Source organism: Natator depressus, chromosome 3, assembly GCF_965152275.1.
Source record: "Natator depressus isolate rNatDep1 chromosome 3, rNatDep2.hap1, whole genome shotgun sequence".
Lineage (NCBI taxonomy): Eukaryota > Metazoa > Chordata > Testudines > Cheloniidae > Natator > Natator depressus.
The window spans coordinates 147,203,657-147,225,876 of record NC_134236.1 but is presented as its reverse complement, the minus strand read 5'-3'; the positions used below and the strand labels follow the sequence as shown (position 1 = coordinate 147,225,876).

At 40.0% G+C, this 22,220-nt stretch overlaps 1 protein-coding gene across 3 annotated transcripts in view; it reads left to right on the top strand.

The window, feature by feature from the left end:
* Nucleotides 1-3,429: 3,429 nt before the first annotated feature.
* RMDN2 (regulator of microtubule dynamics 2) overlaps nt 3,430-22,220 on the top strand; it is an 88,413-nt gene continuing 69,622 nt past the window's right edge. For 2 of the 3 annotated variants that reach the window (XR_012638879.1, XM_074949010.1), the window contains exons 1-5: nt 3,431-3,589; nt 5,094-5,546; nt 12,040-12,235; nt 14,501-14,603; nt 16,839-16,899. Coding sequence is in view for 2 of the 3 variants with exons in the window: in XM_074949010.1 (XP_074805111.1) it covers nt 5,104-5,546; nt 12,040-12,235; nt 14,501-14,603; nt 16,839-16,899 (803 nt within the window). In the remaining variant the exon portion in view is untranslated. Of the gene's footprint in view, nt 3,590-5,093; nt 5,547-12,039; nt 12,236-14,500; nt 14,604-16,838; nt 16,900-22,220 lie in introns of all 3 variants that reach the window. The other variant, XM_074949009.1, reaches the window with a different exon arrangement.

Sequence of the window (22,220 nt, the reverse complement as noted above, 5' to 3'; positions counted from 1 at the left end):
AATGTATAGTGTGTATCTTCTAAAAATGAAATCTACATCTATTTCTGAGTTGTGAAGAATATGTATTAAGTTTATAACAACCAACAAGAATGCACGTTTATGTAGAAAACCATGATTAAATCGAGTATTCCTGACTAGTGATTTAAATAATGATTTAAATCAATTTGATTTAAATCAAATCCACCCTGCCACGAACAGTTTCGGTTTGAACAAATCAGCATTTTCCAATGAAAGCACCTTTCAGGAAGAAATTCCCATCCTGCTCTAGATCTGAGGGTTAGCCCCATTGTTGCTGTGAAGCTCCAAGTAGCCATGACACGAAAACTATGAGCTCAACTATGAGCTCCAAGGTGACCTCTGGCCACTTGCTTAATTCAATCCAACTAAAATGCTAGAATGCTGGATTCAGACACTGCCAGTCTCTCCTGTTGGAGCTGTTCCACTTGGTATAAATATTCATTGAGCCAGAAACAAAGACTGACTCTATAACCGGGTGAGTAGGAGCCTGAGGACCAAGTCCCTGCGTTGGCTGATTCAGTTCAGGGACTTAAGCTGGGGACTCCCACATCCGAGAAAACTGTCCCAACTACTGGTATTCTGGGGTCTCTGTCTCCCTTGGTTTTTTTGACAACAGATTTCAAGAGGCCTCATTTTCCTTCTGCATTGGAATGAAAATGAACTTCAAAACCTTGCAAATTTTTGCAAAACAGAATTGTTGTTTTCCAGTCAGTTCCAGGTACTGCCCCAATGCACTTTGTAGGTCATGGAGAAAAATAAATACATATTCTATGGCAGCCACTTCTAATGCCTGACTGCCTCACGGTGGGTAGCTCATCATGAGATAACGGGAGAGGGTTGGGCAGGGGCACCACGCAGCCTCACAGTTCAAATCTTTATGAGCAAAATCGTAAAATACCTTTTCTTCTTCAACAGGAAGAACAGCTCCCACTGAAGTTAACAGAAGCACTGGACAATCACCCCCATTAAAATTCTTGGAAGTACTTTTGAAAATCAGACCACTTATCTAGATGCCTCATTTTAGGCACCTACTTTTGAAAATCTTAGCCCACTGAAACAAAAAATTAACTGGTTGCTGCATCTGTAATCTTTTATTTCAACATTGTGTTGCATCTGTCATGTGCTAGTAAATTCACCTTTGGTAATCCTTTCTAGCTTTATTTAGCTTGCATGAATATATTTGGCATAGTACTTAAAAATTAAAATATAAATACAGGTTTGCAAGCAAGGTTTTTGCTACACTTGTTCCTGAACATCAACACCTGAAACACAATTAGCTAGAAGACTGGCACCATCCTATTGTCTAAAAATAGAAGCTGTATTATGTAACTTAAAATTATAACTCTCACTATACTAAAATCCAATCCTTTGGAAATAATATACCTAATATTTTCATGAAGTTTCCAAGTTACGTAAGATTTTTTAAACTAATTTTCTAAACTGCTGAGCACCCACAATTCCTACTACTATCGGTGCAAGGTGCGGGTGCTCAGACCTCTGAGACCATGTTAAGACTTGACTGCGTACGGACAGCTCCCATCAACTGGAATTGTCAGTGTTCAGAAATTTTGAAAATCAGATACTTAATCTCTATTGAGATTATCTCAGTTCCCACTTGTAAAATGAGAATAATAATAATAATTCTTTGTATCAGAGGTGTAGTGAGGATAAGAACATAAGAATGGCCATACTGGGTCAGACCAAAGGTCCATCCAGCCCAATATCCTGTCTCCCGACAGTGGCCAATCCAGCCCCAGAGGGAGTGAACCTAACAGGTAATGATCTAGTGATCTCTCTCCTGCCATCCATCTCCACCCTCTGACACACACAGGCTAGGGACACCATTCCTTACCCATCCTGGCAAATAGCCATTAATGGACTTAACCTCCAGGAATTTATCCAGTTCTCTTTTAAACCCTGTTATAGTTCTAGCCTTCACAATCTCCTCAGGCAAGAAGTTCCACAAGTTGACTGTGCGCTGTGTGAAGAAGAACTTCCTTGTATTTGTTTTAAACCTGCTACCCATTAATTTCATGTGGTGGCCCCTGGTTCTTATATTATGGGAACAAGTAAATAACTTTTCCTTATTCACTTTCTCCACACCACTCATGATTTTATATACCTCTATCATCTCCCCCCTTAGTCTCCTTTTAAAATAAAATAAATTTATTAATGTATTAGAAGTGCTCAGATAAGGGTGTGATGGGAGCCATAAAAGTACCCTGATAAAGCCATTCCTTGTAATAAGTGTGTCAAATGTATCAATCTCAGACCAAACTGTAAAGGACTTGGCTTCACTCTTACAAGGTGCTCCATTAGGGTCTGCACCCATGTGAAACCTCAGTGGGCCGCTGTGTGGGCACAGAGATCAAGGCATTGAAGTCTAAGACCCTGATCCTGCAAACACTTTCTCACATGCTTAACTTTACCTCTGTGAATCATCCTGTTGAAATCAAAGTGTGTGTGTTTTACATGATTTGGGCCTTACAGAGCTCTTATATGAGGGTGAAATGTAAAAGCCTGTGTGAGATATGGCACCCCTTTCTCTGTTGCACCATAAGCTACTTGTCTTCACTTTCAAGGCCCTTCATGACCTATCATCTGTCATTTGCCACCACTGCCTTCATTGCCCACATGTTAAACTTTCAAGCACCTTGTGCTTTCTCTCATGCCACTTCTCCTGCTTGGGAGGTGCTGCCTGTAAACATCTGCAAAACTATCTCATTATCTTTCTTCAAAACCCTCCTTTATTGTGATGCCTACAAAAACTTTACAGTGACTAAGCTTCTGGCACAACTAGACCACTGCCTGTCATTCTGACCAATACTGTTTCATTGTCTTTTGTCCTCCTCAGCAATCTGTCCAAATCCGCCTGTCTCTTGTCTTATACTCAGATTGTAAGCTCTCTGGGGCACGGACCTGTTTTATGTTCTGCTCACACAGCCCCTAGCACAATGTGATCTTGCTCCACACCTGCGGCTCCCCAGGCACTACGGGAACACGAATAATCAAAAATATATCCCAGGTGATGGGAGGGCCTTGTTGCAGAAATCCCTGGCCCCCTTTCGCTTCTTTTCTCTGAAGCCACCTGTAAAGCAGCGCGGCTCCGAAGGGCGTTACCCGCCTGGCACTGCTCCGCCAGGGGGCTGTCCAGGGCAGCGTTAGCGTCCCCGCCCTGGGTCCCTGACCCAGCCCGGCTGCTCCAGGAGCCCCGCTGGGATGGGCGCACCCGGGGGAAGCCCACTGAAGTCACGGGGGGTTGCAGGAGGCTTCCGCGGGGCCGGGATTTCACCCCGGGCCCTTGTCCCCGGGTAAGCTGGCTCCGCACTGCCGGCCTGCAGCCGCCAGGCTCCCGCCGCCAAGGAGGAGCCGCCCCACGGCGGACGGGCTCCGAGCGGGCCGCAGTCCTCGGAGTCTCCAGCCCCGGAGCGGCCCCGCTCGCCCGGCCCACCTGTATCCGGGTCTCAGCGGCTCCTGGGCGGCCCCCTGCGCTGCGCCCGCCCGCTCCGTCCTCCCAGGCGGAGCCGCGTCTCCTCTCCGAGCCGGAGCCCCGCTGCCCCCGCGCTGCCCGGTACGTAACCGGGGCTGAATCGGCCCCCGGGGTCCCGCTACCGCCCTCCGGCTGCAGGCCGCCCGCCAGCACTCCGCCTCCCGCCGGGCAGGAGGCGGTGCCTCGGGCTCCGCACGCCGCAGAGGGGTGCAGCCCGGCCGCCCGGGGTATGGGCTGTGGAGCTGCCCTCCCCGCCGCGCCCCGAGCTCAGAAACCCGGCCGGGCGAGTCGCCCCGCGCCGCCTGCTGAGAAGGCGCCAGCTCGGCAAAGGCACCTGACCCCGCAGGCAGGGTCCAGCTCCTGCTCCCTGGGGAGAAGGGGCCTGAGGGGTCAGTCACACGCCCCGGGTCCCTGACGCCGCCGACCGGGATGGCCTTGGACTGTGCTCTCTGCTCCCTAGTTAACATGTCCCGGCTGGGGTGCGAGAGAGAGCCGCAGTGAACGCTCCAGTGCCGGGGCAGGTGTATCTTCCTCTGCTCCTCTAACCTGTCCCTCTTTTCACTCCCTTGTGCTTTTATAAAATATCCCCCCTTTGGGCTGAACGTGCCCTGCTTGGGGGTCAGCTGGCAGGGGAAGACTTTTGCGAAGTCTGAAGACATCTGTCCCTTTTGGCTGTTTTTCATCAAGGGGGTGAGGGGAAGATAGTGCTTCTACCTCTTAAAAAAATTGTTACGACTACTTTTGTGCATGGAAATCTCTAAACCAACTTTCAAACGCCAAGGTAATCCTTGAGTGTCTTTGAAAATAATTTAAAAATTATGAAGATACAAGCCATTTTTTAAAAGGCTCCATGCACGCACAATAGACATTTTATTAAACTATGTCAAAGTGCCTGCTGTAAAACAGGCTCTGCCACTCCATAGAGCCATAGCTAGGTATTTTGCGTATTTGCAAACTAAGGTAGCCCCCTTTGACTTTCACGGTTTCTTTGGGGGCATTGCAGGAGGGCAGATCCACATGCAGAATCTGACCCTGATCTTGCAAACCCTTATGCATGTACATAATTTTTAAGTGCATGCAGGCAGGACCATATCTGAAGTTACACAAAAAAAGTCTGTAAAATCAGGGCTTAAATTTGTAAAGTGCTGTGAAAATATAAATCCCAAAGTAAATGTTAAGTGTTGTTAGAAAATATTGTAGTTTAAAAACCACAGAATTTTATAAAACCAAACTACACAGGTTTCTTCTCTTAAAACAGAAACGCCCAAGAACATTAACTACAATATTAAAGTTACAAATGAAGGCCCCAGTCCTGCACACACGTAAGTGTGTTTGCAGAACGGAGGCCCTTGAACACAAAAAAACTGGGAAGTACATAAGTTAAGGTCATCATTGCAACATTGTCGCCCTCATTGCATGTATGTAGTATTTTATTTTATTACTACTGAGACTAATAAATGTATGATACATAAATATATACCGTATCTGCTGGCTGGTATAGATTTATATTTATGGTTTAAAGGTAAGAGTATTCTGACAGAGTGAAAAAGTAGATTTCATTCTCTCCCCCCTCCTTCATTTTCAGATAAACAGAAATGTCTCACTCTGAAAACAAAGGGCTGATTTTGGGCATAATGGCAGGGGCTGCAGGAATAAGCTTGGTACTGGTTTGGTATCACAAGATCCGAAAACCTGGGGCAACTGCTTTCCTAGATTTACGCAACAGATTTCATTATGTAGATTTGCAAAATGAAATGCATAACGAGCAAGGAACAGTGATGGCTTTACAAAGAAGACAGCTTCAGATACTGGAAAAATTGAATGGCTTACTATTGAATATGGAAGAACTGAAGAGAGAGGTGAAGTTTCTTAAAGAAGCTGTTCCAAAGCTGGAAGAGCTTGTTCGAGATGAGCTGCAAGGGAAGGCTGATGTTCGTCGGATTAGCCCTTCCCACAGAGCCACCAGAAAAAGAAGAGCTGAGACACCTTATGGAGCAACTGAAACTACCAGTTCTGAGGAGGCAGATAGCGAAGGCGGGTGAGTCTAAAATATTTCATGCACAGTACACTTTAAAATTGGCATGCAAACATTCCATATATGTGGACTTATGTTCTGTAAACAGCAGTCCAATTTATTTATGTTTCACGTGTACTTGTTATTCTATATCTCAGCATCTGATAAAGCTTTCCAAATCAGTAGGGCCAGATCCTGTACGCTGCTGTGGCTGATTTGCACAGGTCTTCTAGGAATGTCTCAATTTTGATGAAAAAACAAATAAAAATAAAGCATTTTGGAACAAATGGGATGGGATGGTTCAATATTTTGTTTCAACGTGACTTTTAATATTGAAATTTAATTTTCTATTATAATATAAAATTTTAGAGGTCAACATCAGAACAAACTGTTTCAATTTTATCAAAATGAAACAGTTTGATTTGAAATCATTTTTTCTAAAATATTTATTTTGCCTGAAATTTTAAGTTTTTTGGGTTTGTTCCTATTCAGAATGAAAACAGATCTTGAAATTTCCTGCATAACATAATTTCTGGCTCCTGCATAGCTCTGCTCCTGACCTTCTCATGGAAGCATCCCATATCGCCACAACTTCAGATGGGATGTTTAAAAAGAAACTCCTGGATCATTTTTTAAGGGTCCCGATTGTGTCTAACAGTTATTTAGTGCTTTCCCTTCAAAGTGCGTTATACTCATTACTAATTGTGTTCAATGCTCCCTATTGCCTGAGAAGTGAGTATACTGTTTTCTTAGTGCTGTCATCATTTGCTGGCCTGGAGACACAGAATCTAAGCTTCAGTTTCGGGTCTCACTTTCTGTAAATTTAAACAGGTACAACATGGGCAGTGGCAATACAGATTTCACAATATTGCCCTGATAATGCATCTAAATCCTGACCTGGAGGGCCCACTTTTCGGGTCAAGAGGTCTCCGTACCATTCAGTCCTTGGCCTTTTTTCTAGGGCTGCAAATAAATGCCAGTTGTCATGGTGGATTATGTGGAATTTTATTAATGGGTTACTTTTATAATTTAATTTTTTCCCTTTTAAGGGAAGGAAAGAAATATGAGCAGTTTGCCCCAACTGTGTGTTCTCAACTCTTCAGTGCATATATTGACAAATCTGCTACACCACTTAGAGACTGTTCTGAAGAGAGCTCTCTTTATGTCCATGCAAATATCCTCATGGAATGACTGCACTCAACTCTAAACATACTGTAGAATTGTAAAGGCCTGCATTTAGTAACAGTCTAAGATAGGGGTAGGCAACCTATGGCACACGTGCCAAAGACGGCACGTGAGCTGATTTTCAGTGGCACTCACACTACCCAGGTTCTGGCCACCAGTCTGGGGGCTCTGCATTTTAATTTAATTTTAAATGAAGCTTCTTAAACATTTTAAAAACCTTATTTAGTTTATAGTTTAGTTATATATTATAGACTTAAAGAAAGAGACCTTCTAAAAATGTTAAAATGTATTACTGGCACCCAAAACCTTAAATTAGAGTGAATAAATGAAGACTCGGCACACCACTTCTGAAAGGTTGCCAGCCCCTGGTCTAAGTCATTATAGATAGCCAGCTTCTATGATCGGTCTTTAATGTGATGAAGGCAAAAGTTCTGGGATCATGCTTTTGGTTTAATTGTGTTTTAGTAGGTAAATTCCGCAGAGAGAGCCTCTGTCTCTCTCCTAAAGGTGTGATACCATCAGAGAAATACAAAACGGCTCTTTTTCGGTATTTATGCCTTTTCTTTTATTTCTGACTTCTAGTGGCTTTAAAGGTAGTTATTGAATGGTTCTATAAACAGGTGTTGCATATTATGGTAACCTGTTGTGTCTGAATGTTACATATGTGTAGAGTAGACTGCATCTAACATGAATACTGAATGCATCTGATGAAGTGAGCTGTAGCTCACGAAAGCTTATGCTCTAATAAATGTGTTAGTCTCGAAGGTGCCACAGGTACTCCTTTTCTTTTTGCGAATACAGACTAACACGGCTGCTACTCTGAAAACTGAAAATTAGTAAATTTAACTAATCAAATATATTTGACCAACAATAATCATTTTGTATAAGTTGTTGTTAGACTTCAGCACTAAGATATTCCCCAGATGTATTTGAAGTTATATGTAGGGTGTCTTTTAAATCAGATCAGATTAATGTAATAATAAACTATGATATTCTTGGATTATTAGTTTGATTGTCACAGGAAAATGTTTTAATAACATACAGACTTACCTGAGGCTGAAATAATCAGTAGCAATTTTTTTCGTACTAAGGTAACCTGCAAAGGTGAAACTGTAGAACAACACTTTTCTACTGAAAATATATTTTATTTTGAGCCTGAGTGGATACTCTACACCTTACCATCATAGTTCTTTGCAGTAGTCTTTCCTTTACAAATGCTTAATAACTTTACTTAAATTTCAAAGCATATACACAATATAACAAAACACCTAAGTGCAAAGCTGCCCCTCTTGTCACTAAAATTGTTCCTTAAGATTCACTTTTTCTTTGTTACCGATAAGAATCACAATTATAATAAAAAAAAAACAAACCCCTAAACACTACCTTTTACTTGAATTGTGAAGCTGTGCACGTGCCTAACCTGAATCTGAAACATATTGCTCTGAAATCTAAGCTTGCTCATAATAGTGCTCTCCACCTTTTGTTACTCTCACTCACTGGATCATTTCTAAGTTTAGGTTCTGATCCTGCAAACACTTACGTATGAGCCTAACGTTATGTACATGAGAAGTTAGATTACACACATGGGTCAGTGCTTGCAAGGTTGGCCTTAGATTGCAAGTTCTTTAGGGCTCGAATTCATTAAGGTACTTAAGCACATACATACGTAATCCCATTGACTTCAGTGGAAGTACTGATGTGATTAAAATTAGTCCTGATTAAAATGTGTCGGGTGTTTTCCAATCTTTACGCATAACTTTTAGAACCAGGGTGATATAAAAGGCTGCTAGTTTGTTCCAGTGAAACCAGTCATTGGGCTCCCTTTAGCATTTTTCACATCAGTAATTTTTAATATTGTCTTACTTTGTCATTTAACAATTGGAAGAATTCTCTACTTTGAGGTAAAACAGCCTCTGATTCAAACTGATAAACTGCATATAATCCTTGCTTTAATGAGAAGATACCTTTATTGATTAGTTGTCGTAATATCTGTGTTCCCTTCTTAGTATGTAATGCTTTCATACTGAAAATATTTAAAATATCTTATAAAGGTGTAGGGGAGAGAATAGTGAGTAAATTCATAGGTCAAAGACACTCAAAATGTATTTGTTCCCTGATCCTGCAAACAGTTAAGCAGATGCTTAAATTATGTACTTGAGTATTCTCATTGCCCTGTGTCAGTAGGGCTACTAATGTGTGAAGTTATGCATGTGTTACTATTTGCAGGATCAGAGCCATAGATTGTACTCTCTTTGGATGTTTTGCTGTGGGGACAAGTAGTTTTCAACTTATCTGAAAAACTGTGAAAAGGTCAAGCTAGGAGAAGATTTTAAAAATTGCTGTACTACATCTGGGCTATCAGCATCCATCACTGCTAGTTTTTTTTTTTTGGTGCCCAGTTCCCTGGTGGACTAATTGAGTGTCTTGTGACTCTTTTCAGGAAGAATGGAGTTGTAGTATAATACATTATAGCTCTCAGAAACCAGTGGTTTTGCCTTAATAATATAAAATTGTTTCAGCATGTTTCATTTAATAATATACCGAGCATTTTTCCTTTGTCAGAAATGATTTGAGATACTTAAAAAAAAAAAAAAAAAGGAGAAAAAAAAAAAAGAAAACAATATCAAAATGAACAATGTCATTTATCTTTATCAAGGGAACAGATTGTCTCCTCCACATGTTTCTGTGAAGATTCACAAGCATTGGGGTGAGGAAGTGCTACATATGAATATTAATACAGACTAGGAGAGGTTTTTTTTTTTAAATGCACTTCCATGGGATCAGAGGGGGATGATGTGCAACCACCTGCCCATTCCTGTTCCAACTCACCTTATCTCCTCCCTCCTCCCCTGCACAGGCTGTGGACTGGAAAAGGAGTTCTTCTCCCTTGTTCTGGGAAGTGAGGAAAGGCACATTATGTGGATTGATGGGGATATGATCTGGCCATAGAACATTATTACTTCCCTGATATTTTTATGTTTTGTTATTGATGAAGCTTATTCACTTGTTATAATTTCCAAAACAAAATATTGCTCAGCTGTGACCTGCTTACAGATTTTCCAAGTGAAGTTGCTGAAAAATAGTATTTTATGACCTGTCTGTCCGGAGCTGATGCTTGGTATTGTCAGGTTGACACGAGACCCCTTGGAGTTCTCTTGAGCTTGCTTTTGAGTGCTTCTCAGCATAAACTTGACCTTGGCATTTTTTGCTTAATGGGAACATCTTGCAGTAATCCTATTAGTCTGTTTTTCAGCCTTGGACAGACAATGTTTTTACAGGGGGAAAAAGAAACAAATGGGGGAGGAGATGTTATTTCTGCTAGTTATCGTTAATGATCATTGATAACACTGAGACCTTGATTCCCATGAGTAAAATCAAACACTTCAAACCTTAAAGGGTGTTTGATGTGGTTTGGAAAAGCTTTTAACTCTACACTTTTACAGTTAGTGTCCTCCCGGAACATGTAGTTCCATTTACAATGACTATTTAATCATTGCTACTTTACAGTATCTAACCAAGCATTTTCAATTCGTAGTTAAAACAGCCCTTTTTACCTGAGTAAGATTTCCAACTGATTTGAGAGGAGTTCAGCACTGAAGCATGCATTACAGCCAAAGAAGCATCTAAAAATGTACTGCTTTTTTGGTGGTTTATATAGTCGTCATATACACACCATTACATATGCAATAGCTTTACAACCAGTTCAAAATAATAATAGCAACATATTGCACTTTTAAATATGTTTTAGCAGACTACAGTAAATATTTAACAACTTTCAAATCCTGACTCTAATGAAGTCAAGGGAACTTTTGCCATTGGACTTCAGTGGTGTGAGGATTCAGCTCTAAATAAATAAACTAAATATATAAAAATCTGTTCTGAATATTTCACTTCTTTAGTCCATCATACTTCGCTTTTCAATTTTTCACTAAGAAGCTCGTGTTCCTCTTCTTTCCCTTACCAGTGGGGTAATTTAGGTTTAGAAACTACTGTGCTAAATCTGGCAATTCTGTTATTCAGTAAGCAGCTGCATACGTACTTTAACTTATCCAAGCAAGATGTAAATGCACAGTGTCATTTTAATTCTGGTAGTTTTCTTAGAATGATTTATTGAAGACAGGATTATTTAAATAATCCTATCAAAAATCATTTAGCTCTATATTTCCAACACACTATAGTGATCATATTTCTATAAAATCATTTGTGTGTTTTGGTTGTTCTGAGCAAATTTGAGGGAATTATTTATTGCTTAAGGTGTGAAATAAATACTAAAAATATGCAATTTGTATTTTATTCTGGTCATGATAACTTTGAGTGCTTTGTGCTTGGTAGCAAATAATTTCTAAAGATTACTGCAAAGAGATTCTTCCATAAGAACATGATTTTCAAAAAATGGATGTCAACAGTTACTTACTTTTTTTTTTTTTCTTTTGGGTATGTGCACCTAAATAGATGGCCAGAACTTCAAATGTCTTTTGGAGTTAGTGGAAATTGTTGGCTGGTCAGCTCTTTGGAAAATAAGGCCACTTATTTATCTCTGCCTGGCAATTTATAAAATAGGATTCTTTCCTTAGTTGTATTTTCCCATAACTCAGTGAGTGAAGTTAGTGAACTACTTTAGTTTTTCCAGTGTGGGATATTAATCTTCTGAATGTACAAAATATATTGATGTATTTGATCATGCTTAACATGTAAATAGCATTTGACATCATTAAAGCATTTTTAAAATGCTGTGTCATTGATTTTTGCAACATTCTTATGCAGTTGGCTCGTATTTACACCTGCATGTCACAGATGGGGAAAATGAGGCACAGAGGTCAAGTGAGTTTTTCAAGGCTACTGTAATGGAATGTTAAACTGTATTGTACGGTTCAGGCACTAGATGTCTCTGTGCATAAAATACCATACTTAAGCTAGCCTCAGCCACACCTGGCAGTGCCTTAAAGGATCTTATGATGAACACACCTGCTATGTATCTTGCTCAGAAGCAAGCTCTGTAGCCAGCCCATATCTGGTAACGGGATCATGTGACAACTACAGAGACAGTGTCAGAAACAGAATAAGAACTCTCCGTATTCCTGTGCTCTAACCACTAGGCAATGCCTCTGACAATCACGTTTTGCAGACTTTGGCAGAATGCATCAAGATTATTTGCCTAATATGCTAGTGATAATGAATCTATTCTCCAGTTCAGAGTAGGGATACTGTAAAATGAATGTGAAACTATCGGGAACTGAGCTAATTTTTTTAAAGTTGGGGAACTGGCACAAATTGTTATAGAATGTTTTGTCAGTATTTTTAGAATATATAATTATTGTTTCTATAATTTTAGCTATATTACAGCTCACACTGATACTGAAGGAGAATCCGAAGAAGAAAGGCGATGGATTAGTTTACCCGCAGAATCTGCGAGACCAGAAAAGGAAACAGAATTATTTAATCTTCTGCAGCAGGTGGACAGTTTGCATTGTGGTTCAGATGATGATAAAAAGGAGAGCTTCAGACTGTTACTTGAGAAAGAGGAAAAGGTACTGAGGGATAAATGTACAATTATTTTCATGGTCCTGGCTCTAGGTTCACTACTGTATATGTCATCGTTTTTAACTCTTTGAAATATTAGAACTATAGTACAGAAGAATAGAAGGTTTTGTACAACAATTGACATTAAAAACAAAAATTCTTTCAAAGTATCATCACATCAGTATTTTTATTAGGATAGCTGTAAAGGTTTAATTGTTTTGTTTTGCACTAAAGTTAAAATATATCAAGTTCCAGTTTGTTACAGCTTCTTAAGGAACAGACATGGCATGGACTTTTTTAGACCATAGTTTTTCCAGCTCTTAAATTTGTCTATATGGAAAAGTCCTATGGAATTAAATAGTGAAGAAACCAATAGGGGTCTAAAGAAATTTAACAAGTGTTTATCGAAATTACACTAAAAACCAATAGGGGAGAGATCCACTGAAGCCAATGGAGCTATGACAGTTTACATCACCTGAGGATCTGCCCCATAAGATCGAATAGAGTGATCATTAGTGTGTAGTTTTTTTAAGTGTCCTATAGGAGGGTATGATGGCACACTCGCCTCGAGTGCCTTCTAGTGGCTGGATGTGGTATTGTGGGCCTTTCTTGCACCTGTCTGTAGGTTGTCAACCTCTCTTGGTGGGTCTTCAGTGGCTCAGCTCTCCAGCCACGTCTCACAGTCCGTATGAATGAATGAACCCCTTTTGGGTAACAAGGTTCCAACAAGGACTACCAGTTTGTCCTTATTAGTGTCTTCAGCAATGTCTCTGGACCCTTAAGTCTAGCCTCTTTATTGGGCTTTTAGTAAAGAGCTACACGAGGACTGTTGGTCTGCCCTCATCTGGGCCCTGTTTCTTGGCCCTTTAAATCTAGTCCCTTTTCTTGGACTTTTAAACTAGCTGTGTCCCTTTCCAGGGCTTAGGCCACTCCAGCACTTGCTGGTGGGGGACACAGATCCATTTACTACTCCAGGTACCAACACACAGCAGCCACTTACTGCTCCCTCCAGTTTGCTGCTGCTATTCCTTGGGCCTTTTCTCATACTTCAGAGGTGAAGTTCTCAGAGCCTCTTCCTCCTCTCTGAATGCAAATACCACAGAACCCTTCTGCTTCCCTCTGGAGCTCCTGTGACCCGAGAGGAGCACCCTTCCCTGCTTCTCTCGTCACGACCAGCAACTGACCTGCTCAGGTCTCGCAGCTTCTTTTATCTGAGTCTACTGGGCTCTGCTTGGCTCCTTCCATATAGCCTGTCTAGGCAGGCCTATAGGACCCACCTTTGCTGCTCTTTTCCAATGGCAGGGTGTAGTAGGACCACAGGACCTCCAGCAGGGGGCCACAAAGGCCCAGTACACCCCATTACAGAGGGATATAATTCTCTATTAAATTCTAAAGAATGATTTGAAAAACGAGTAGAAAGTTACAATTGTCTGGTATATTCTCAGGGATAGTCAATTATTATTTGCCAAAGTCCAAATTTCTTGGTCAAGGTATAGTCAAGGTCCAGACTCCAGAGCAAATAATAATAATAATAAACCCAATAATGATGATAAGTAAAGAAAAAGATTTCAGGGTCCGTTAAAAAGTGTCTGTTAATCCGAATTTGGCCCGCAGTCTGCCTACTTACTATCCCTGCTCCAGGACTTTTCCTTTAAGGTGAGCTTGACCTTTCAGCACTTACGCTGTCATTGAAATCACAGGGAGTTTTAGGTGCAGGAATCAATACAGTGCTCACTCTTCATACATTTCTTCTGGTTAGGCATATATTAGTGCTTCTGATAGTGTTCCTCATTTAATAAGTGTAGAAAATAGCTGTCAGACTGGTAGATATGATACTTACTGTGAGTGTATGATGAGACTTTTATTTCATGCACAAAGAAAACATTGTAATTGCTTACTGCATGATATTTGTATAATGGATTACCTTTTTAATTGTAATAATGAACAGTTAGTTATAGAAAGTCCTTTTGTAAAGAAAAGAGGAAAAAAAACCTGAACAGACCTAATACATGGGTTCCAGCTAAGTGTCCCAATATTTATCTTCTCTTCCTAGAGGAAAAATTCATCTATCTTGCTCTCCAAACATAATAAACACAGTGTGGCAGGAATAAAAATAGCCCAAGATTCACCATCTTTCAATGAGGGGAACGAGGGGAGAGAATAAATATGTGTTAAATTATTTTAACTATTATTCAAGGAAACTGTATAAAATTAAATTTACATTTTGGTCAATTTAATGGTCTAATATATCTGCTTCTTCCTTCTCCTTTCAGTATGGAAACCATGAAGGGTTTCTTTGGAGACTTGCACGAGCTTATGGAGATATGTTTGAGATGACTACAGAGGTTGAAGAAAAGAAGAAATATGTTGCTAATGGTAGGGGGAGCAAAAAACTGGCTAGATAAAATGACACCTGATTATTGTAGAAAGACTCATACTGTGAACTTTTAGTGGTACTTTTCCCTGAAATGTCATAGTCCAAGCAATTTGTAATCTGGTTTTATAAGGATAGCGTTTAGACTTTGATGAAAATGTTTCACATGATAAAACTGCCATGCGTTTTGGCATCAAGCACTTAGTTTCACTCTACTGAAAAGAGGTCCAGGACTGGATTAGAGGGGGTTTTGCCAGTCAGAATTGGCTCCAGTCAGTGCTTTTAATCCTTAAATGTGAGCCAGACTGACACAGAACTAAAATAAAAAGAATCAAGAGCCTGATGACAGCTAAATAAATGCCAAGACTAAGGCAATTTTTTTCCTAGGGCAAAGGTGGGGGTCCAGGGTTTCCTCTCCGCTCACCCTCCCCCGGCCCCACAGTTTAGTAACCCCATCTCAGGTGAGGAGGGCTGAATATGGCTCTTTCGGGAGCCTGGGAATACTGTGGACTAGAAGCAGTGCTAAAGAATGAAAAGCAGAACATGCTGCATCCACTGCACCTAGCCTGTGTATCCAACATCTCTTCCTAGATGTCCTGTTGTCAGCTTAATCTCAAACTGGTCCAAACTAAATTCCTGATTTTTTTCCCCCCTCTCACTACCTCCATTTTTCCTCTGCAACTTTCCAAAGCACCACCAACCTGGCCATCCCTCGGGTTCATAACTGGGAGGTCGTCATTTGCTTTCTCTCCCTGGTCCTGCACATTTAAGCTGTATCTAAATCCTGCTACCTCTTCCTTTTCAGTACCTCTAGCATCTTCCTTTCTCAATGAGAAATTCTCACCCAGGCTGTCTTGACCTCGACTACTGCAAAATTCTTCTCTCTTGCCTCTCTGACATCCCCATTGCCCCCTCCCTGTCCATACAACGCACTGCCACCAAAATAATCCTCTTTGCCCATCTCTTTGATTACATCACTCCCTCTGTACCTCATCCACTGGCTCCCCCTGCATCAAATTTAACTTCTCCCTATTGCCTTCAGAACCCTACATAATCCTGCCTCTCCGTACTTATCTCTTTGTCTTGTTCTGAGTTTTCATTAACCCACTCTGTTGCTCCAGGGATGCCAGCCTGGACCACTCATTTGACAGCTTCTCTCACACACACACACACCTCCATGCCTTCTTTCTTGCTATCCTTACACATGTAGTGTCCTTCCTGAGCTGCTCTGCAGGGTACCTACTCTGTCTGCCATCACATCTCTTGTGAAGACTCATCTCTGTCTTGATTCCTATAAGAAACTTGCTAACTGACATTGTCTTGCTTCACGACTAACTTGGATATAACTTACAAGCTCGGAATGTGTTTAATATTAACACAAGTATATCTTTGTTACTCCCTTCCCCTTACTCGCTGTCCATTTGTTTACATGTCTGTCTGTACGGTGAGCTCCTTCGGGCAGGGATGTTCCCTTCTTTGTTTGGAAAGTGCTCAGCACACTGGAGCTACCAAAAATAAATAATAAAATAATAATAAAAATATACTTTGATCTCACATAATTTGCTGCTGCTTGTGATTAATTTTAGCACCTGTTGATGGGAGAGATGAGAAGCAATGGTGGTATGTGAAAGGGGTCAGAGGTATTCATGTGATCAGCAGTGCGGCATCACAGCCTGTTCAGATATTTATCCTGCAATGGCTGGGTGTTCCAAGTTCTGAAGTCTCTTGCAGCATTTTTTAATTATTTTTAGTTTGGGAAGAGGCTCAGAGAGAACTGTTTCTAAAGCGGACTTGGCACAGTAACTTATTTTTAATTCCACCAGGACAGAGGATTGTTTGCTTTACCTCTTGCTTTTATAGTTTATTTTTAATAATAATAATAAAAACTGTGGCTTAATTGGTTACAGCTAAGGCTTTAGAAACAGCAAGCTCATCATCTGGACTCCTACTCAAAATGTGAATTTGGCCAAGTCGCTTAATTTCTTCATTCCTGCGTCAAAAGCAGAACATCACTGAAAACCAGTTGGTTGCATCTGAATTGAACTATCCTAAGTAAACAAAAGGATAAAAAATACATTTGTGTATGTATTGTGAATCCATAATGTTACAATATCCCTCTGTGTTTAAATGGAAAATCAGATTGGTTTCTTTTATATCTAAAATATATTATCTCATAATGTAGTTCCTGGCTTAATCTAAGATGGAGAGATGCTTTAGTATATCTTTTTCTTTTACAGGAAAAATTGTAGCTGAAAAAGCTATTCAGCTGGATACCATGAGCGCTGACAGCCACCAATGGTAAGTTTGAATAATGGAGAAATATTGTTTGTATTTTGGTTTTCTGCAAAGTCAGAAAGCTGAAATTGTCTATAAACAATTTCCACAACAAGTCCTATAAGAGTTACAGGCTTCATACTTTATCATTGTAGATTATTGGTTGGATATCAGTTTTGCAAGTTAGCTGTTTATAACTTTATATGGTTTTATTTACCCAGCATAGTGCAGTTACATCTAATAATTACATTAAAGTATTTTGAGAAAAGCTTGCTATAGTACATGAAACCTCATTTTTTTTTGGTGACACACTAAACAATTTTCCAGTAAGTATGATGAAATACAGGAATGAGTATTTTGATTATACAAGTATCTCATAACATTCATACAAACTATTTTCCATTTTCTTTCTTTTCCTAAACTATTCAAAACAGTTGTTTAACACGATTTTCTTTTTGATGTTATTTTTCTTATGTCATTCAAATGCACCCATCCAAAGCTCTAGATGAACTTACAATCTGTAGCAATGAAAGTTAAACAATAGGGCCACATTCTGGTATGTATAGAGTAGTATCTTTCTATGTAAGTATTCCCTCTGGAATCCAGAGTTTTAGACAGATGCATTGTAATAATAAATTAAATATACACTATATTCATAGGAATACTTTAGGAATAGCTAATTATGAAAAAAGACAAAACGAAAAGTAAACAGTGTAATGGAAGAGAGAGACAAATGGAAAAGTATGGCTTGTGTGAACATTTGGAGATATGGGTATATCTGGATACTAATTTCTGCATTTTGTCATGTTGCTTACTGAAATGGTGGTGGTTTGGGACCTCAAGTTATTGGCCCATTGTCCATCCAAAATTGAAAATCCTCCCACATCCCCAGAATTGAGACTTTTCCATCACTCTTCCCAAATTAATTCCTCCTCCACACAACAAGAAGGAAACTGTGAGCATAGTTAATGACTTGCAGCATTAATTGGAGACCAACAAATTTTGGTTCTGGTGGACCAATAGGGAAAGGAAGCTCCAAAATCATATCTTCAGCCCCCTGTTATAAACAAGGGAGTTATTTGCTGCAGCCTTCAGCTAATCTCCTAATATATTGTGAGGAGTAGGTGATTTATGAGATGTTTAGGCCTTTCCTGGTTAACTCCAATAACATAAATTACACCTAGAAATGAGTTGGTGGCCAGTGCAGATCATAAAGATCAAATGTGATGTGCTCCCTGTGAGGAACAATACATAGGAAATAAACCACTGCTTTCTACACTAGCAGAACTATTTTTACTGTCTTACATTTGAAAATTAATATATTTTTTTTTTCCTGTAGCTTGATGTAAAAATTAGGATCATGAACAAAATGACATATGAAAAGTTGGTAATAGAGTTGGGCAAAATTTAGAATTTCTTTTGCATGAGAAATTCCAACATTTCAAAATTGTCTTTAGTCCCAAATTGGAACAGAAAAGTCAAAATTTCCTGAAAAAAGAAGTGTGACAGGGTCAGGCCAGATGGCTATAGGAGAGTAATAAGAAGGCAGATATATTAGCCCCAGGCTAAGTAGGTCCCTTTTCCCTGGGTAAGGTAACAGGGAAAGTTCTAGAACAATCAGAAACCTTCTGGAGACAATTAAGACAGGCTGATTAGAACACCTGAAGCCAATCAGGAAGCTGCTAGCATCAATTAAGGCAGGCTAGTCAGGGCACCTTGGTTTTAAAAAGGAGCTCACTTCAGTTTGTGGTGTGCCTGTGAGGAGCTGAGAGTGAGAATGTGGACTGTTGGAGGACTGAGGTGTACAAGCATTATCAGACACCAGGAGGAAGGTCCTATGGTGAGGATAAAGAAGGTGTTGGGAGGAGGCCATGGGGAAGTAGCCCAGGGAGGCGTAGCTGTCGCACAGCTGTTCCAGGAGGCACTCTAGACAGCTGCATTTCACAGGGCTCTGGGCTGGAACCCCAGAGTAGAGGGCTGGCCCGTGTTCCCCCCAAATCCTCCCAACTCCTGGTCAGACACAGGAGGAGTCGACCTGGACTGTGAATTCAGAAAAACGGCCAAGCTGAGGGCTGCCTTGAAGCACCAAGGTGAGCAAATCCGCCAATAAGCGCAAGACCCACCAAGGTAGAGCAGGAACTTTGTCGCAAAAGTTTTTAAAAATTTAGTTTTGGCAATATCAAAATGACCTCATTAAGGCACTTTGCTTTAGTTGAAACAAATTGTTTTTCCCTTATTAAAATAAATCACTTATCAAAGTCTGTATGTTCCCATGAAATGTTTCAAGTTTGGCAAATCAGCATTTCTGACAGAAACATATTCCATCAAAAAAATTTCTGCTAGCTTTAGCTGGGGTCTCCTCAGTGCTGCTATTTTATTTATTGTTTACTTTTCTCCTTTCTGATGAAAGTTTTGTTTCTGTTTCTTTCATTCCAGTGTTAGTTTATTAATTATTTGCTAATTATTGCATCAGTTTAGTCTGTCTGCTGCTATGCTGAGATCCGCACTTTGTGTTGTCCCTGCACAGGGGTTCCTGAGAGAGTTGCTATGCTTTTAAAATGGTGTATTTCCCCTTTCTTTGATGTTAATCTCACCTCTTCTTGATCCAGCTCTGCTTTCTGGCTCTGGGCCATTAAAGAGGTATACTATGGAAGGGGAGTTTAGTCTGTGCTAGAGGACGTTACCCCTTGAGACTTTTAATTTATCCCCTCCTCCTTGCCGACTGTGTCATAGTTGAGAAGTAAAGACAGGCTCCGCTAGCAGGGAAAAATAAGTACAAAAGTAAGGAAAGAAAAGGTGTCCCAAAATTAGATAGATCAAAAAATTTGTTCTAGAGGTTGAAGTGTGGAAGGAAATCCCATGGTGTCTTGTTGCAGAAAAAAATTATGTACGTTCTACAATTTCATCCTTGTATTTCTGTCCTTAGTAAGTGTGAACTTTTCTTTTACTATGCAACCAGAGGTACGGTGGCTTTCCAAAAGTATAATGGCATTGTAGGTTTCGTTAGTTTGGAATGATCAAGTGCTCAGCATTGGTGGTGATTTGAAGGATTAATATGGTATAGACTCTAAAGTAGTTTATAATCCCACTTTGTTTATGAAGAATATTGTAATATTTGATATTATTCCCCTGATTAGTACTGGATAAGGGTTATCTCTAATTCACTTTGCAAATGTGATACAGATGGGCTGCAATAATAAAAGCAATAATATTATAGTATAATTCCTAGCAGGCAGCTAAGTCTACTTATCTGCTTTTATTAAGGCCATGTCTACACTTGCATTTACGTCGGCAAAATTTTTGTTGCCTGAGCGATAGAAATTTTGCCAGCATAAGCGCTCATGTGCACAGCGTTATGTTGGCGGAAGATGCTCTCCCACTGACATAGCTACCGGTGCTCATTGAGCTGGTTTTATTATGTTGATGGGAGAGGTCTCTCGTGGCTACACAAGTGCTGCTGTAAGTGGAGACATGGCCTTAGTTTGTACAGTTCTTTCTCTTCCTTGATTACACAGACACTTGTAATCTAATAATTTGGGGAGAAATGAACTTTAATTAGACAACTCTGAAATTGTACATCAAATTGTTATTCCTTCCTTTTGTGGGAGAAAACTTGTTTTATAAATTGGCACTAATGTTTCCCTGGATTTTATTCTGTTTGTCTATTGGGAACATAAAATATATGTCTCAGAGGATTAGGATAATAGGCTTCTTTGAAAGCTTTTCTTAGGAGCTTATCTCTAATAATTAGGAGCTCTAATTAGAACATAAATTTCTATATGTACAAGCGAAGGAAGTTCAGCAACTGTGTGAAGTATAATTGATTGAGGGGAAATTGCTAATTCTGCCCTTCTTTTCCCACCCATACAGATTTTTTTAGATTTATTTGACCTGGTAACCATATTCTATATGTTATATGTCAACTTGGTGACTTCATTTAGTCTGTTCAGAGAAGTCCTATGATCTGAGAACAAGTGATGGGCTTTCTGGGCAAAGACAAATATGCCCTTCAACAAAAAAATACCTTCATGTCTACCTATCTCCATACTTAAAAGTTTTTTAGCATAACGTGTTGGTTAGGAATATGAAAAAAATCACACACACTCCTACTAACATAGCTGTGCTGGCAAAAGCCCTATTGTATACACAGTAATATCAGCAAAAAAGACCTAGTGTCAGTATATCTCTTTTAGTTTGCGGAACTGGTATAAGTTATTTATTTGGGCAGAAACACTCTTTTGCTGGTATAAGTAATGTCTTCATTAGGAAGGTTTGCTGATATAGCTAAGGTCATTTTTTAACTACTTTCCATATCTGCCTCCACAAAAATGCCTGGAATTGGGCCCACTGCCTGTCTGTGTTTAGTTGTGTGATCTGTCAGTGCAGAAGATAATCTTTTTGGCAAAAAGATATCAGTACCAGAGCTAATCAGTGTTTTTACCAGCAGCTTGCCAGGTACTCAATATTCATCTTCAAATTAAATTTAATCAGTGGGATAAATATAGAAAGTACTGACCAAAACATCTTTTATCAATCAGTCAGCCTTGGCAATCGATCTTTTTTTCAGCCGCTAATAATCTCAAAATTAATAGATGCATCCAGACTTCAGCTGCTGAGTGGTCATACTTTATTTTATGGTTCCTGGATATATCATGAAGCCTTTAGATTGTTCGTTTGATTAGAGATATTTTAAACTGTTACTTTCAAGAAAACTGACAATGAAAATCAGCTGTAATTTTCATGTCTAATCAGTCCAGTAGCCTGTGAAGAGGGATTAGAACGATAGTAAGATTTTAGCAAAAGATATAAATGTGCACTCAGATGTTTGAACACCTTGCAGCATTTTAACTTGTGGAACTTGTTGCAAGTTCCATGGGAGCGGAATGCAAAAATTGGCATTTGTCAGTTAACCAGCTTTAAAAAAAAAAAAAAAACAAACCCAGCAACCTCAAACAGAATCTTGTTATTGTTTTATGACCAAATTCATGGTCCATTTTGGTCAATTTCATGGCCGGGGGTATAAAATTAGTCAGCTTCATGTTCTCAGATGTTTAGATCTGAAATTTCACTGTGTTGTAACCGTGGGGGTCCTGACCCAAAAGGCAGTCAGGGTTGGGGCAGGGGGGGTTGCAAGGCTATTGTAACAGGGTCATGGAATTGCCACTCTTCTGCCTTGCTGCTGGCAGGGGTGCTGCCTTCAGAGCTGGGCAGCTAGAGACGAAGGCTGCTGGCCAGACACCCTGCTTTAAAGCCAGCACCACTACCAGCAGCAGCTCAGAAGTCATGGTCAGAGGTATGTGGGGTTGATTACCATATGGTTTTCCTGGCAGTCTCCCGCCCAAGTG